Source organism: Camelus dromedarius, chromosome X, assembly GCF_036321535.1.
Source record: "Camelus dromedarius isolate mCamDro1 chromosome X, mCamDro1.pat, whole genome shotgun sequence".
Classification (NCBI taxonomy): Eukaryota; Metazoa; Chordata; class Mammalia; order Artiodactyla; family Camelidae; genus Camelus; species Camelus dromedarius.
In genome coordinates, this window is record NC_087472.1 from 13,640,970 (window position 1) to 13,656,708 (window position 15,739).

Genomic DNA, 15,739 nt, shown 5'->3' on the forward strand with positions numbered 1-15,739 from the left:
GAAACAAAGTGCATTCAGATTTTGTGCTTCTTACTTACAGTGCTAACCTGAGTAAATAGGACTTTTTCCCCCTAATAATTTGGTTACAAGATCTAAAGATCTCTTTTACCTTGGACTTTCCTGACAATTACAATACCTTGACCTTTGTTTCTCCATAGGTGTTGCAGAACTTCTTGGACACTGAAAAAGATTATGCTAAAGAACTTCAGTCTCTTCTTGTTACTTACTTAAGACCCCTCCAGTCCAATAACAAGTAAGATTTACATTGTAAACCCCTCGCTAAGTAAAGCAAGATAATAGAAGCAGATGGAGTCATTACTCTTATGTCACTGAATAATTGATTTTGCCCTTTAGAAGAATTTCCACAGATCACAGGTTGCCAAGAACATGGTCAAGGCAACAGAAATTATGCAAGATGTTGCTTTTGGAGAGCTTGGCTTTCTTCCTCTTCCGGCTGTGGAAGAGTTGAGCAGATCTGCATTTCTTTCTGTCAGTTTTTCTCTTGTCCATTTGAAAAGTGATACATCTGGTTTTACCTTCCCGAAAAAGGACTTGCTGGCGTTTTTATACAGAAAGCACGTACACTGGAAATTCTTGTGCTCCCTCTTTCCCATGCTCTGACACTGGACAGAGTGCGGTGGCATTTTGTGAACATTCTTAAGAGCAATTCAAGCCAGTATTTCACCCAAGCAAATGGGAATGAGAAAGAGATGGTAAAATGCCTTTAAAAAGAAAATGTTCAAACTTTATTCTGGTTTTAGAAATCTGAAAGGCCTGAATTAAAAACTTAGTTTTCACCAAAGAAAATTCATTTGTGTGTGTGTGTGTGTGTGTGTGTGTGTGTGTGTGTGTGTGCTTGTAGGCAAGGTATATTTAACAAGTAATGACAGGGGGTGGGAATAGCTCAGTGGTAGAGCGCATGCTTAGCAGGCACAGAGTTCTGGGTTCAATCCCTAGTACCTCCATTTAAAAAAAAAAAAAAAGAAAAAAACCCATAAAGGCTAACTGCATTTGTTTATGTTTTTGTTTTAATTGATGAAACTTTTCTGGAGATTTAGCAGTTGGTCCTTTAGTGGAGGATGGAAGCCTCCTCTTTTACCTCAGGAAGAATTGACTTTTGCCGGACTGTTGCCCAAACTGTTGGCTTCAGGCTTAACTAAGTTTAATGTATTTCGCTATTTTCTCCCTTTTTCTCAATCATGCCTACTTTGGCATAATGTCTTGGTAAAGTTCCCACTTGGTTATTTTCATGGCACTATGGGAATCTTACTTCAGTATGAAAAGACTTTGGATTCCTGTGTTTTGTAAGAGTTTAAGCGATCAACCACAAAGCGGCTTTTGTTATGATTATGTAAAACATGAAGTGCTGTGTGAATCATAGTTCTTAGAGCTGAATGGAACCTCAATGAATCATTGGGTCTAGTGCCCTGGAAGAAATGACTGTCTCCATTGAATAAATAAGAAAACTGAAGTCCAGAGAGGCTTACTGCCCTCTTACTGGTATCACATGGCCAGTAAGTGGCTGGGCTGAACCCACCGCGTCTCCTGCCACCGAGTGAACTGTGGTTCCGTGTTCTAGAGGTGACAGGCAGGGGAGGAGAGGGAAATTCAGGTGGTAACCCTGGGAGCGGAGATGAGAAGACTTGATGAAGGAGTGACTGATTAGCAATCAAGAAACAGTGCAAAGAAAGGAAAGGAAGAGTCAGGGCAGAGATGGTGAGAGACCTGAGTCAGAACTGCACTGTTCCAGAGAAATTAAACATGCAGTTATAGTCAGTTTCAATTGGTTCTGCCGTGTAGACCCCAGAGGGATTTGAGCAAACCAGACTGTTGACTGTTTGACCCTGAAGGGTCCAGATAAGCCCACAGTCAGGTTCTTGCTGCTCTAGGAGAACAACAGCTCAGGAAACTGGCTCGAGGTTTCGCTTTTGACACCCATGAGAGGGGGTTTCCAGCTTGTGGTTCAGGAGGGCATCAGAGCAGAGGAAGTGGGAGGTTTCTCTCCTCTAGGGGTTACTGGTAACGTCTGTTTGGGTATTCCTTTTCTTTGTCAGCAAAATTTACTCTCCTGGAAACCTTCCCCTAGTATTCTTATATTAAGGAGGAAGGGCAGGTGGCAGACATGGGCCTTTTAAGTAAATCTTCAGCACAATTTTCTCTCAGAAGGTGGTTGAGAGCATGGACTCTGGAGCTAGAATGTTTTGGTTCAGATTCTGGCTTCAGCATTCACTGGCATCATGACTTTGATTTGCTTAACCTCTCTGTGCCTGCGTTTTCTTATATGGAAAATGGAGACAGCAATAGTACCTACCTCATAAAGGTGGTGTGAGGTTAAAATGAGTTGTTATTTGTAAAATGTTTACCTAAGTGTTAAGCACTATGTTAGTGTGTTAGTGTAAGTGCCGTTATTGTTTTCATCACCTACAATTTGGTAGGGGAAGAAGGGATGAGAAAATTCTGAGTGCAGAGGCCCTGGAGAAAATTGATCAGTTTGCCTTTGACTCCATTCCATTCCAAAAACAAACAAACAAACAAACAAATCAGTACTATTTCCTTCCCTGCTAATCCCTCTCAAGATTTCCTTTAGTTGATTTATGAGCATTTTAATATAAGAGAAGCTGGATTTTGTTCTTTTTCCCTGTGCCATGTATAATATCTTTCAGTTAGTTTCCCAGCTCCTCTAGAGGAGAGTACTCAAAAGTTTTTACACTTATTCCCAGCTATGATGTATTCTACCCAGTTAGATATTTAGATATATTTTTTGAAGTATAATTGACATATTATGTTATATTAGTTTCAGATGTACAGTGTCATGATTCGATATTTGTATATATTGTGAAATGATCACAATAAGTCTAGTTAACATTCATCATCATACATAGTTACAAAATTTTTTTTCTTATAATGAGAACTTTTAAGATCTAGTCTCTTAGCAACTTTCAAATATGCAGTACAGTATTATTAACTTTGGTCACCATGCTAGACGTTACCTCTCCGTGACTTAACTTATTTATAATTGGAAGTTTGAACCTTTTGACCCCTTTCACCTACTCCACCCAGCCCTCCCTGCACCTTTGACATCCACCAATCTCTTCTCTGTAGATGCTTAGATATTAATATTAAGCCCTTGTCATTCATTTACTCTGCTTTGTAAAATACCTAAATATCCCTTATAAACATTCATTTTTTAGGATCATTATTCTAATTATAGAAAACAGAAATCAAGGAAAGACGCTTTAGAAAGTTGCTTAAGACCACAGAGTTGGTGTAAATTGCGAAGCAAAAGTTATAAATAGAGGAACTGCTTTCCTTGTCCCATTTGCCAGTTAGTAGAGCAAACTCTCCACTAACTAGACTAGAGGTAGATAACTAGTCATCCTCAAGTCCTCTTCACTGAAACTACATATCTACTATTTTCAGTCTGAGTACTGTGGAGTTTACATCTTTATTGGGAAACTTCGAGGAAATATGCACATTTCAACAGACTCTCTGCCAAGCCTTGGAAGAATGTTCAAAGTAAGTATCACATATTGCCATTAGGATAGGCAGCAACATTGTTCTTTGTGTGTTTTGTTTTCCTTTGAACTGATATTTTAGATACGGGAACTTTATATGTATGCATTTATTACAACTTTGATAGATTGTCCCAGTACAGAGGAAATATACAAAGTGGTGGTATTCACAGTGTCAGACCACTAGTTACATATCAGGGCTCTACATTTAGTCAATTATTTCTAACTATTTAAAAATCATATCAACAAATAAGGTCTAAATTGACCATAGATGATGCCTTTGTCATTGATTAGATATTTTTCTTTTGTATGTTGCCAATTACTTGGAAAAGTTATTCAGATTATTCATTCAGTTCCACGAACTTATTCTTCTCTTTTAATCACTCCTGGTATCATGTCTACTGTATTAGCAGTTGAAACACATAGAAAGTGGGGAAAGGAAAGATGTATCTTTTATTTTTAAATTTTATTTATTTATTTATTTATTTTTTATTTATTTAAACAGAAGTATAGTCAGTTACAATGTGTCCATTTCTGATGTACAGCACAATTTCCCAGTCATGCATATACATACATATATATTCGTTTTAAATTTTGGAAAAGTGTATCTCTATGTGAACACAACACATCCTTGATGGCTAGCTAGATTGTTGAGGTTGTTCACCTTCATAGTGCAGAATGAACTGTAATGATCATCAGGCAATATATTTCTGGAGCAAGATTAATTTTCCAAGCAGTGGATCTCAGAGAAATTGGTACCTTTCATCGTCTTTAGGGAAATTGGGGCAATTGCCTGTTTCTTGAGTTTTATGAGACCCAGGTGGTTGTCCAGGGAGAACATGGTGAGAGCCCCCACTAAAGAGACCTGAAGAGCCACTCCAAATGGTGAGAGGGATCCGGATTATTGCTATGGCAAGATGATTACTAAGTGAGAAGAGCAGATTACTAGCTAGATTTGTAATATTTGTTTTCTATTTTATAGAGAAACATGAAAGTCCAAGGAATATGCCAAAATTGTTACACTAGATATGTCTGAATGGTGGAATTCTGAGTAATTTTTTTTCTTTCTTGTGCTTTTCTGATTTTTCTACAAAATGAAAATGGGTAGCTTGTAATCTTAAAAATCTGAAGGTTACCTTGCTTAGCAACCACCAGGCCACCAAGACTACACAATAGTCCTTTGTGATGTGTCATTTTTGATTTAATTAGTTTTATCTGTACTTGAACTTCATATAAATTAACCAAGAGTATTTTTAGTGTGCCCAGCTAAATTTGAATATTATCATTTGAATAAGTACCTTAAAAAAACCCTATTAATTCCAATTAGGTAACTGGCCCTATGTATTAGAGCTATGTTTGGTGGCTAGAGATTAAAGCCATGGACAAGAACTTGCATTTCATAGATAGAATGGTTATAATATAGAAGTTTTTTTTAACTTTGGCAAAAGAATTCAGAAGGTTTGCATGTTGCCGGGTTTAATTGGAATCATCTTCCTTTGTCCCCTGTGTCCTATTTCATATTTTTGTGTTTCACCTGTTTTGCTTACAGATTTCCAGAAAACCAGCACAAAGTAGGTGGTTGTCTACTGAACCTCATGCCTCATTTTAAATCTATGTATCTGGCTTACTGTGCAAATCATCCTTCAGCTGTAAATGTACTCACCCAGCACAGGTAAATCGTTAACATTTCCTATGTTTAGCTATTTTGCAATGATATCCCTTCCTAGGACCACCTTATTTGGAAATCTAAGGTGTCCAGCTGAGCTCTTGATTATCCCCATTCATTGTACCAGGAATTGATTCATTGTTATATGGATTGATTGTCCAGTAATGCAACAAATAATTTACTCAGCACCTACTATATGCAAAGTCCTGTAGTAGTTGATGGGGGTACAGTAGTGAACAAGGAAGAGCAGGTCCCTCCCCTCATGGAGCATAGACTCTTGAGGGAAATAGACATGAAATTAAGCATTGTGAACATGTTGTATTAGAAAAGGGTAATTAAAAGGATACTGTGAGACTTTGAACGTGCTATCAACTTAGCGTGGGGTGAGGGAAGGGTCAGGGAAGGCTTTCTTGAAGTAAAATTCTATTTAGATCCAGCCATCTCCTGTCCCAGTGAATGTTTTATCCGAGTTGCTGACAGAGGTAAACTGCCTAGATTCGTCTCTTTTACTCTCCCTTTTTCTGGTAGCGGAAGTCTCAAGCAGTAATAGGGCTAAAATACAGCTATCAACAGGGAAACCAATACTGTGAGCTGTGTGTCAGGTACTTTAAGCAAAGGTCTCTGGTGATAATTATATATGATACATTGTTTCAGATTCATGGAGAACAGCAGAATAGTCTCTTCTTTAACAGTCCTTGCAAGGGACCCAGATAAGTTCACGTCTCTCCTACCCTTTCTTGCCCTCTGACAACTCATCCTTGACACCTGCTCTGCTGCATCTGGGCCAGAATACTGTAGGATAGACTTGAAGACACAGTTTTGACTTTGAAACTGTGTGCTAGAAATCCAGGTGGGACAGTAGAAAGAACAACACATAGAGGCTCTTAAGACTGAACTCCGAGACGAGATTCAGAACAGACATGGATTCTGAAGGCGGCTCAAGACTGAAAAGATGATTCTTCCCTTAATCTGGCCAGACTTGAACTCCCAGCACCAGGCTAGATCACTAGTTGACACCAAACCTCAGGAGTGACAGAAAATTTGGTTTTGCCCTGGTTCATTCATTAGGAGCTGTGTTAGCTTTATAGAGCTGTCACATAAGGGCATTTTAAAGGTAAGAGTTCAGTAGGTCCTACTTGAAGGTCAATTTTATTTCCCTGGTTAAAGTTGTGAACTCTGGTGGAATAGCAAATATGGAAGTTGCAGTTTAAAGAAAGAGAAGCCATGACTCTGGATTATTTAGGCAAGTGGCTGAATTGCTTAGAGCTCACATTAGCTAAGAATAACACTGACAATGTGCCAGGCACATGATGTAAAAGCCTTTGAGGGAGTTACTATTATTACCATCACTGCTTTACAGATAAGACATTGGAAGGTTAAGTAATCTGCCCAAGAACTCATAGCTGTTAAGTGGTTGAGCCAGAATTAGAATCCAGGTCTATCAGACTTCTAAAAAAAATGTTTTTATTCAGACATGTAGTTCACCTACAAACAAAATAATCTAAATGCAAAGTTAAAGAATTATAACAAAATGAATCCCCATGTATCTACTACCCAACTTAAGAAATAAAATGTTACCATTTCCTTTCTTATATAACAGCTTTATTGAGATATAATTTACATACCATACAATTCACCCATTTAAAGTGTACAGTTAAATTAGTTGTAGTGTATTCAGCTGTGCAACCATCACCACGTTTGATTTTAGAACATTTTCATCATTCCCCAAACAAACTCATACTCCTCAGCAGTCACTCCCCATTGCCAGCCCAAAGCAACCACTAAAATACTTTTTGTCACTATGGATTAGCTTATTTTGAAAATTTCATTTAAGTGGAATCACACAACATATGTCCTTTTGTGCCTGACAACTTTCACTTCACTTTCAAGATTCATCCATGCTGTAGCCCTTATCAGTACATTGTTTTTTAAATTGTTGTTTAATTGCCATATAATGAAAAATATTCCATTCTATGGATACTGCATATTGTGCTTCTATTCACCAGTTAGTGGACACATGGATTGTGAACGGCGCTACTGTGAAGATTTATGTACAAGTCTTTGTGTGGACATGCTTTCATCTCTCTTGGGTAGACACCTAGGAGTGAAATTGCTGGGTTATATGGTTAACTCTATGTTTCACTTTTAGAGGAACTGGGAGACTGTTTTCCAAAGTGATTGCAGCAATTTATATCCCTACCAGCAATGTGTGAGGGTTCCATTTTCTCCATATCCTCACCAACATTTGTTATCATCAGTCTTTTTTTTGATGATGATACGTTTTATTGAATTTCAGACCAGTCTTTTCGATTATAGCCATCCTAGAGGGTATGAAGTGATACCTCACTGTGACACTGATTTACATTTTCCTGATGGCTAATGTGTATCTTCATTTGGGGCACTGTCTAATCAGATCCTTTGCCTATTGTTAAATTGGGTTATTTGTCTCATTATTGAGATATGATTCACATACCATAAAGTCACCATTTTAAAGTGTACAACTCAGTGGTTGTTAATATATTAGGTTGTGCAACCCTCACCACTATTTAGTTCCAGAACATTTCCATCACCCACAAAGAAACCCAAAACCCAGTAGCAGTATTCTCCATTTCTCTAGTGGCTAATGATGTTGAACATCTTTTCCTGTGCTTGTTTTTATTTTAGTATCTTCTTTGGAAATATGTCTGCTCAAATCCTTTGCCCATTTTTAGGTAGGTTATTCATCTTTTCCTTGTTGAGTGGCAACCATTTCTTTATATATTTTTTATATACTCTTAGTAGGTGTTTGATTTGCAAAAAATGTCTCCCATTTTATACCATTTTTTTCATTGTCTTTTCACTTGCTTGATGGTATCTTTTTTTTTTTTGAGTAAAGGTAGATTTATTTAGAGATACATCAAAAGGCAAGCGAAAGGCCACGAGGTGTGGGGGTTGGGTGCTTAGATTAGAGTAAAAGTAAGTACACACTCCACAGACAGAGGGAGAGAGAGGGGGCGGCCATGAGGCTCTGTGTTGCCAGTTTTTATGGGCTCAGTGGCTTCATATGCTAATACGTGGAAGGCCCAGTCTAAGTAGCCTGGGGAAGGGGCTGGGATTCCCAGGAAGTTGGCCGTTTCCCACTCTTTAACCTTTTGTGGCTAGCCTTGGGACTGTCATGGCGCCTGTGGGCACGTTATTCACCATCTAATAGATTACAGTGGGTGTATAATGAAGCTCAAGCTCTGCTAGAAGTCAAATCTCCCACCGTCTAGAGCCTCAAGGCCTACTGGGGGCTGAATCTTTTGCCATTCTGGTGGTAACTGTTGTGTTGTTCCTTGAATGGCTGTGACTTGCCCCCTTCCTGTCTCATTCCCCCCTCAGAGATTTTACTCCCATAATCTTATGGGGGTGCAGAGGGGCGACGGTCCGTCTTCTGAAACTACTTCCATGCTGAGTAGGGGCGTTGATCCTGCCTATTAGGGAGTAAAAAATTTCTGAATGTCTAGTCTAGGGGCCCCAGGGGCAGGACAGTCTTTTGTGTTTGTGTCCAAGGGCTGAGGGTGTGGGCTGGAATCCTCGCACAGCCAGCATCTAATGTGGGGCTGCTGTAACCCACTGTTTCCATTGACTTCTGATGAATTTTCTTAAAGATGAGACACCTTTGTAACAACAGTTTAACAGTCTGTAATGACAAAAAGACTTAAAGGGCATGGTTAAACATCTGTAATTGATAAAGAGACTTGTTTGTAATTACTAGAATCATGGCTGATTATATTTAACTTAACATATTAAATAATCTTAGTTAACTTAATATCTAAGATGCCTCTGGTTTTCTTTAAAGCATCTCAAAGTTAGCTGGAGCTACAAAGAATTTTCAGAACTTGCTAAATATTTAAAATCCTGATTATGCATGAAACTTTTTTAGTATTTTTTCACAAAACTCTTACTAAAAACATACATCTTACTTTCCCATTGTATACTGAAATATTTCTTATTTTAGGAGCTTTAATTACATATATTATAATTTTAACCCTTAAAAACCTTAAATCTCTGGCAAAAACCAAGAAGCAAGCAACTGTGAATTGGTTGTCATATCACCGTTTCTTGACTGGAAACTTACATTTTAGTTTTTTTCTCCTAAGGCAAAGGTAGGTAACCTTAGACCTGCCCAGCAATTAATGTTTTAATATTTTAAAAAAAAGCAGAGATAGTCAGTGAACTTTTTAACTTAGTTTCAAGTTTTAAGTACCAAAATTTGGAGGCAGTTTTAGATAGATATTTCCAAAATAAAACTCCTATGAAGTTTACCCCAAATCTCTTATTTGTTTACTTTTTGAAAATTTTTTTACATTGAGTTACTTTTTTTTGTTGACAAATTTGTAACAGATATAATAAAGTCTTACTTGACCTCTAGTAGGCCCAAGCACAACAGAAGTATTATACTTAACGTTGATGTCTCTAAAGACATATTTATATTAATTAAACCAACAAGCTTAAGCGAGCTTTAATACCAATACCAGTACTGAACACTTTTTAGATAACATGAAACTGGAATTTGTTTTGGCCAGTTTTCTCTATGTTTGAGTATTTATATAAGTACCTAATTTCCTGTAAGCCAATTAAAGAGCTCTTTTACCATTTAATTTTGCCAATACCATACATCTGTGACATATAAACCAGACACCTTAGAGTTTTCATTTTAAAGTTTTAGTCATGAATCAGATATAACTAAGTAAAACCCATTAGCTACAAGAAGTTGGATTTAAACTGGGTTTTTGGCAGATAGAACAAATCAAAGTTGTCCATCTAGATGGCTAAGCCTTTGTACAAATATTTATGAAAAGGAGACAAAATTTTTAGTTGTCCTTAACAAATTAAGTTTCAAATTATTCTCACCCCCTCCTTTTTTTTTGAGATTTGTATTTTAAAAAGATGGTGAGATCAGAGTTCCCAGAGAAGACAAGGTAGACTATTTGTATCTCAAAGGCATAGGAAGGCAAGTTTCTCTTAGAAAGACTTTGTTTCCTTAAGGCCAGGAAAAAAATCTTTTTTCAATATTTGTCTCTTAAGATAAATACATAGGGGAGGTTTGGGGAGTGGTAGAAGGGTCGGTGGGTTTTGTATCCTTTTTGGAGCCACACCTCTGGTCCTGTAAAGACTAGATTTGTAAAACAAAGACAGTTTTGTTTTTCCTCATTTAGCTTAGGGGAGACTTTTCCAAAATATTTTTATTAGGCTCCGAATATCAGCTATGGTCAGTTTAGTCCAACTGATGGCCTCCCATTTGGCCATCTATTTATGAACACTTTTGAGGAGCCTTCCTGGGTTTGAGAAGTTTTTTAATTAAGGTTCTTGGTTCGGCCCTTGATCTGAAGAGGCTTGCCTACAGCCTCACGTGGTCCCATTTCTGATGATAACCTGACAACAGAAGCTCTGTCAGGGACCTCAGTTTCCCAGACAGCAGGGTTCACTTGAGAAACAATATGGGGGACAGATAGACCTCTTCTGGCTTGGGACTGAGGCAGGCTCCCAAAGCCAAGAGTTGACATTTTTTTTTGGTGCGTGTCTTTCATGTAAGGGTCTCTGAATTGGAATTTACTGAGCAAGTAGGTCCCTTTCCAACAAGGGGATGGAGCACTCAGCCACCAGCAAAAACTGATGTGTAAAAGCCAATTTTTTAGTAAGCACTTGGTTTGGGGCCTTCAATTGACCCCCGTTATTACACAGGCTTGGGAGGACAGGGGTTCAGGGAAATCAGTCAGCACGGAGTAGGCGGCTCCTGTATCTAATAAGGAGACAACTTTTTTACCTGCCATGTCAAGGGTTACCCGAGGCTCCTCTGGAGAAATGACCAGGTGGCCTGTGGGAGCCAGGGAGGGTCCCGGGCCCCGTCAGTCTTCAATCGTCTCAGCCATCATTGGTTTGGGAGCCCCAAGCCCCCTTCGGGACTGAGGGCAGTCCCACTTCCAGTGGCCTTTTTGTTTGCATGTGGGGCAGGGTCCTGGTGGACTTTCCCCATACATGGGGCATGTTTTTTAGTGGCCCTCCTGGCTGCACTTAACACGGGTTCCTTTTTGGTGAGACAGTGGCCCTGATCCAGGCATCCTAGATCCTGTCCTCACCGTGGGTCTCTGTGGAGGGTAACCCCGAGGTGGTGCAGGGATGAAGGCTGCCGTTAAGAATTATGCCTTTCGCTGTTGTACCTGAATCCTTTTTGCCTCTTCAACCCTGTCTCTGTTGTTAAATACTCCAAATGCCAGCTCCACGAGCCAATTCCTGGGGGTCTGGGGTCCCACAGCTGCCTTCTGTAATTTCCTCCTGATGTCTGGGGCCGACTGAGTGATAAAATGGGTGTTTACCAGGACTTCCCCCTCAGGGGTCTCAGGGTTAATATTAGTATCTTTTCTAAAGGCCTCCACTAAGTGGCCCTGGAAGACGGTCAGATTTTCATCTTTTCCCTGTTACTTCTCTCACTTTGTCATAGCTGAAGGGCTTAACAACACACTTTTTCATCCCCTCTACGAGGCAAGTTACCGTATAGTTTCTGTGTTCAAGCCCTCTACCTCCCTGGTGGTAGTTCCAGTGGGGGTCTTGGTCAGGGACTGCATCCCCCCGCCTCGGTAAGGCAGATTTTATGTCCCTGGTTGCAGACAGCCAGTTCGTCGGCACACAGTGGAGCTGTGCCGAGGATCCGGCTTTTTTCCTCGAAAGTGCAGCAGGTTGAAAGGAGGACCTGTAGGTTCCCCCAGGTCAGCTCATAGGCCGTTGTCAGCTTGGCAAATTCATCCATAAACCTACTGGGGTCCTCAGAGAAACGTCCAAATTTCTCCTTGCAAGTAGCCAAATCGGTCCTAGAAAAAGGGACATGAACTCTGATTGTTCCTCCATCACCGGCTGGCACTTCCCTTAAGGGGCAGAGTTTGCTGGTAGGAGGTTGGTAGGTGGCCCCACTTCGAGTAGTGCTGGCAGGACTTTCCTCTGGTGACGGAGATGAGGACGACTTCCCCTCAGAGTTGAGGGAAGTGGGACTCCCTGGCTATGGACACTGGAGAGCTGGACCCATAAGGGGGTCATCTGAAACAGAGAGCTCCTGTGGGGGGAGACGCTTTGAGGGCACGCGAGCCAGGCATACCCGGCAGGAGTTTCCTAGATCTGGGTTTTGGGACAGGGTCAGGAACATTTGGGTGTATGCCCCCCCCCCCCCCGTTTACCTCCTCTTTTACAAAACAGATCTAGCTGTAAAGATGGTATTGTAATTTAATAACCCATTATTTGGCCAGACCTCTTGGTCCCCTAGTTTGTATAGGGGCCATGCAGTATTACAAAGGAAAATTAACTCCTTTTCCCTCAAACTATCCTGTTTAAACTTTTCCCGGTTAATTAATGCGCATCCTAGCGGGGAGTCCTTTGAGATACTTGTAGTTGTCCCCATTTTGGTTAGGATGTCCTGTCCATGAGCCTGAGGTGGCTCCTTTGGACTAGTTAATGAAAGGAGCAAGGGCCAGTGGGAGAAAATGTGACTAGAGTCCCAGGGTCTAAATCCTTTAGAGGGAAGGAGCAGACCTAGGTCCTGAGACAGCTAAGCCGATTACCTTCTATGAGAGAAGGGGAAACAAAATAGCTTCAAAAGGTAGAAATCTAGGATGAAACAGGAATGCTATAGCCACAGCGCTTCCTAGACCAGAGATCCTTAGGCCCCCTGAGGGAGTGCCCACCTGCAACTCCCACTCAGGGGTATAACGGAACTGACACCCTGCCCAAGGGTGCAAGAAACTGCGACCCGTGAAGACAGCGCTTGCCAGCACCTCTCGCTCAGGGGTGCTTAGACCCTTGACCCCACCGAGGGGTGCTAGAAACCGTGATCTGCAAGGGGAGTGCCTGCCTGCGACTCCCGCCTTAGGATGCAATGAGGCCCTGCACCGCGAGGACGCTCGGGGAGGGCTGGGCCGCAAATTTTTAAAGGGGAACTCCCGGAGTCCCCTAATTTGGGCCCCCTCTCGCAGTTCCGGCCTCCTGGAACTGGACCAAGATCGCACAGAGAAGAGGAATTGGGCTCAAGGAACCACAGAGGGGAGTCCGAAGAGAGAGAGCGATAGAGGAGAGAATGAGAAAAGATGGAGGGGAGAAGAGCCTTGGGCACGGTGGGCTCCTTCACGGCTAGAGAGCTGGTCTCTGCCAGATCCCGCAGGCAGCGTCAGCTGCCACCTAAGGGCTACTTGGATCTGCACGGCGCGGGAGAAACCCCCTGCCACCCTCCGAAGAGAGGGGAGCCGTAGCCCAATAGGCGGATCGAGATGATGCCCTTTGAGCCCCATGTCTTTATGTAAATGCCACACGTTGGGCGCCAGAGAGATGATGCAGGAAAAACGGATGTGGGGCGTGAGGAGGGCCGCGTCCCAGGCTTCGGTTGAGCCCCTGGGACGTGCCCCGCCAAGGGTGGGCCCTTGGCTTCCCGCAGGAAAGAATTCAAGTGCGAGCCACCATTGAGTAAAGGTAGATTTACTTAGAGATACATCCAAAGGCAAGAGAAAGGCCACGAGGTGTGGGGGTTGGGTGCTCAGATTAGAGTAAAAGTAGGTACACGCTCCATAGACAGAGTGCGGGCCGGCTCTGAAGGAGGAGGGAGCCACTGATGGTATCTTTTGAAGTACAAACGTTTTCATTTTAAGTTTAATTTTGATAATGTCTAGTGTATCTATTTCATCTACTTTGCTTGTATTTTTAGTGTTATATCTAAAAAACCGGTGCTTAAACTAGCTTATGAAGATTTATGCTTATTTAAGAATTTTATAGTGTCAGCTCTTAAATTTAGTTCTTTAATCCTTTCTCAGTTAATTTTTACATGTGGTGTGTGGTACGGGTCCAATTTCATTCTTTTGCATGTGGAAATATATAATTGAGTCTTCTTTTTTAAATCCACTTTGACAGTCTCTATCTTTTAATTAGCATAATTAGACCATTCATATTTAAAGCGATTATTAAAATAATCGGATTAATATCTACCATGTTTGTAACTGTTTTCTATTTATTGTAGTTGTTCTTTCTTTACTAGCCCCCTTTTACTGCCTTCTCTGGTTTTAGTTAAATATTTTACATGAGTTCATTTTCTCTTCTTTCTTAGCATATTATACTTCTGAAAAAATTTTAGTGATTTCCCTAGAGTTTTTAATATCCATTTACAACTAACTAATCTAACAGCACTTTCACATAACATTTTACCATTTCACATGTAGTGCAGGTACCTTACAGTAAAGTAGTCTCAATTTTTCCCCTTCATCTCTTATTGTTCTCATTAATTCCATTTATCCACAAGGTAAGATTACTCAAATACTGTTGCTATTATTACTTGGAATAGTAACCTATTAGACTTATGAAGAATAATAAAAAGAAAAGATTTTATTTTACATGCATTTATTATTCTCTGACACTCTTCATTTTTTATATAGATCCAAGTTTCCTTCTCTCTAAAGTATTCTTTTAACAATGTTTGCATAGAAGGTGTACTGGTGACAATTTCCCTCAGTTTTTGTTTGCCTGAGAAAGTTTTATTTCACCTCCACTTATTTCCTTTTATTTTTATTGTGATAAAACAAATAAAATTCTATCAAATTTTTTAGATTTCACATATAAGTGATATCATATGATATTTATCTTTCTCTGTCTGACTTACTTCACTTAGTATGATAATCTCTAGGTCCATCCATGTTGCTGCAAATGGTATTACTTTATTTTTTATGGCTGAGTAGTATTCCATTGTATAAATACACCACAACTTCTTTATCTAATCATCTGTTGATGGGCATTTGGATTGCTTCCATGTCTTGGCTATTGTAAATACTGCTTCTATGAACATTAGGGTGCAGGTATCTTTTCGAATTAGAGTTTCCTCTGGATATATGCCCAGGAAGGGGATTGCTAGATCATATGGTAACTCTGTTTTTACTCTTTTAAGAAACCTCCAGACTGTTTTCCATATTGGCTGCACCAATTTACATTCTCACCAACAGTGTAGGAAGGTTCCTTTTTTCCCACACCGTCTCTAGTATCTATTATTTGATGATGGTCATTCTGACTGATAAAAGGTGATACCTCATTGTAGTTTTGATTTGCATTTCTCTAATAATTAATGATGTTGAGCATCTTTTCATGTGCCTATTAGCTATCTGTATGTCTTCACTGGAGAAATGCCTATTTAGGTCTCCTGCCCATTTTTTGATTGGGTTGTTATGGATATTGAGTTGCATGAGCTGCTTGTATATTTTGGGAATTAAGCCCTTGTGGGTTGCATTCTTTGCAAATATTATCTTCCAGTGTGTAGTTTGTCTTTTCATTTTGTTTATGGTTTCCTTTGCTGTGCAAAAGCTTGTAAGTTTGATTAGGTCCCATTTATTTATTTTCACTTTTATTTCTTTTACCTTGCGAGACTGATGTAAGAAAATATTGCTATGATTTATGTCTGAGAATGTTTTGCCTACGTTCTCTTCTAGGAGTTTTATGGTGTCATGTGTTATATTTAAGTCTTTAAGCCATTTTGAGTTTATTTTTGTGAATGGTGTGAGGGAGTGCTCTAACTTAATTGATT

General features: G+C 40.1%; 1 protein-coding gene across 4 annotated transcripts in view; it reads left to right on the forward strand.

The window, feature by feature from the left end:
* ARHGEF6 (Rac/Cdc42 guanine nucleotide exchange factor 6) overlaps positions 1 to 15,739 on the forward strand; it is a 95,653-nt gene that overhangs the window by 51,609 nt on the left and 28,305 nt on the right. For all 4 annotated transcript variants that reach the window (XM_031445388.2, XM_064483394.1, XM_064483396.1 and 1 more), the window contains 3 exons: positions 159 to 253; positions 3,421 to 3,516; positions 5,062 to 5,184. In XM_031445388.2, the coding sequence (XP_031301248.2) occupies positions 159 to 253; positions 3,421 to 3,516; positions 5,062 to 5,184 (314 nt within the window). The remainder of the gene's footprint in view (positions 1 to 158; positions 254 to 3,420; positions 3,517 to 5,061; positions 5,185 to 15,739) is intronic.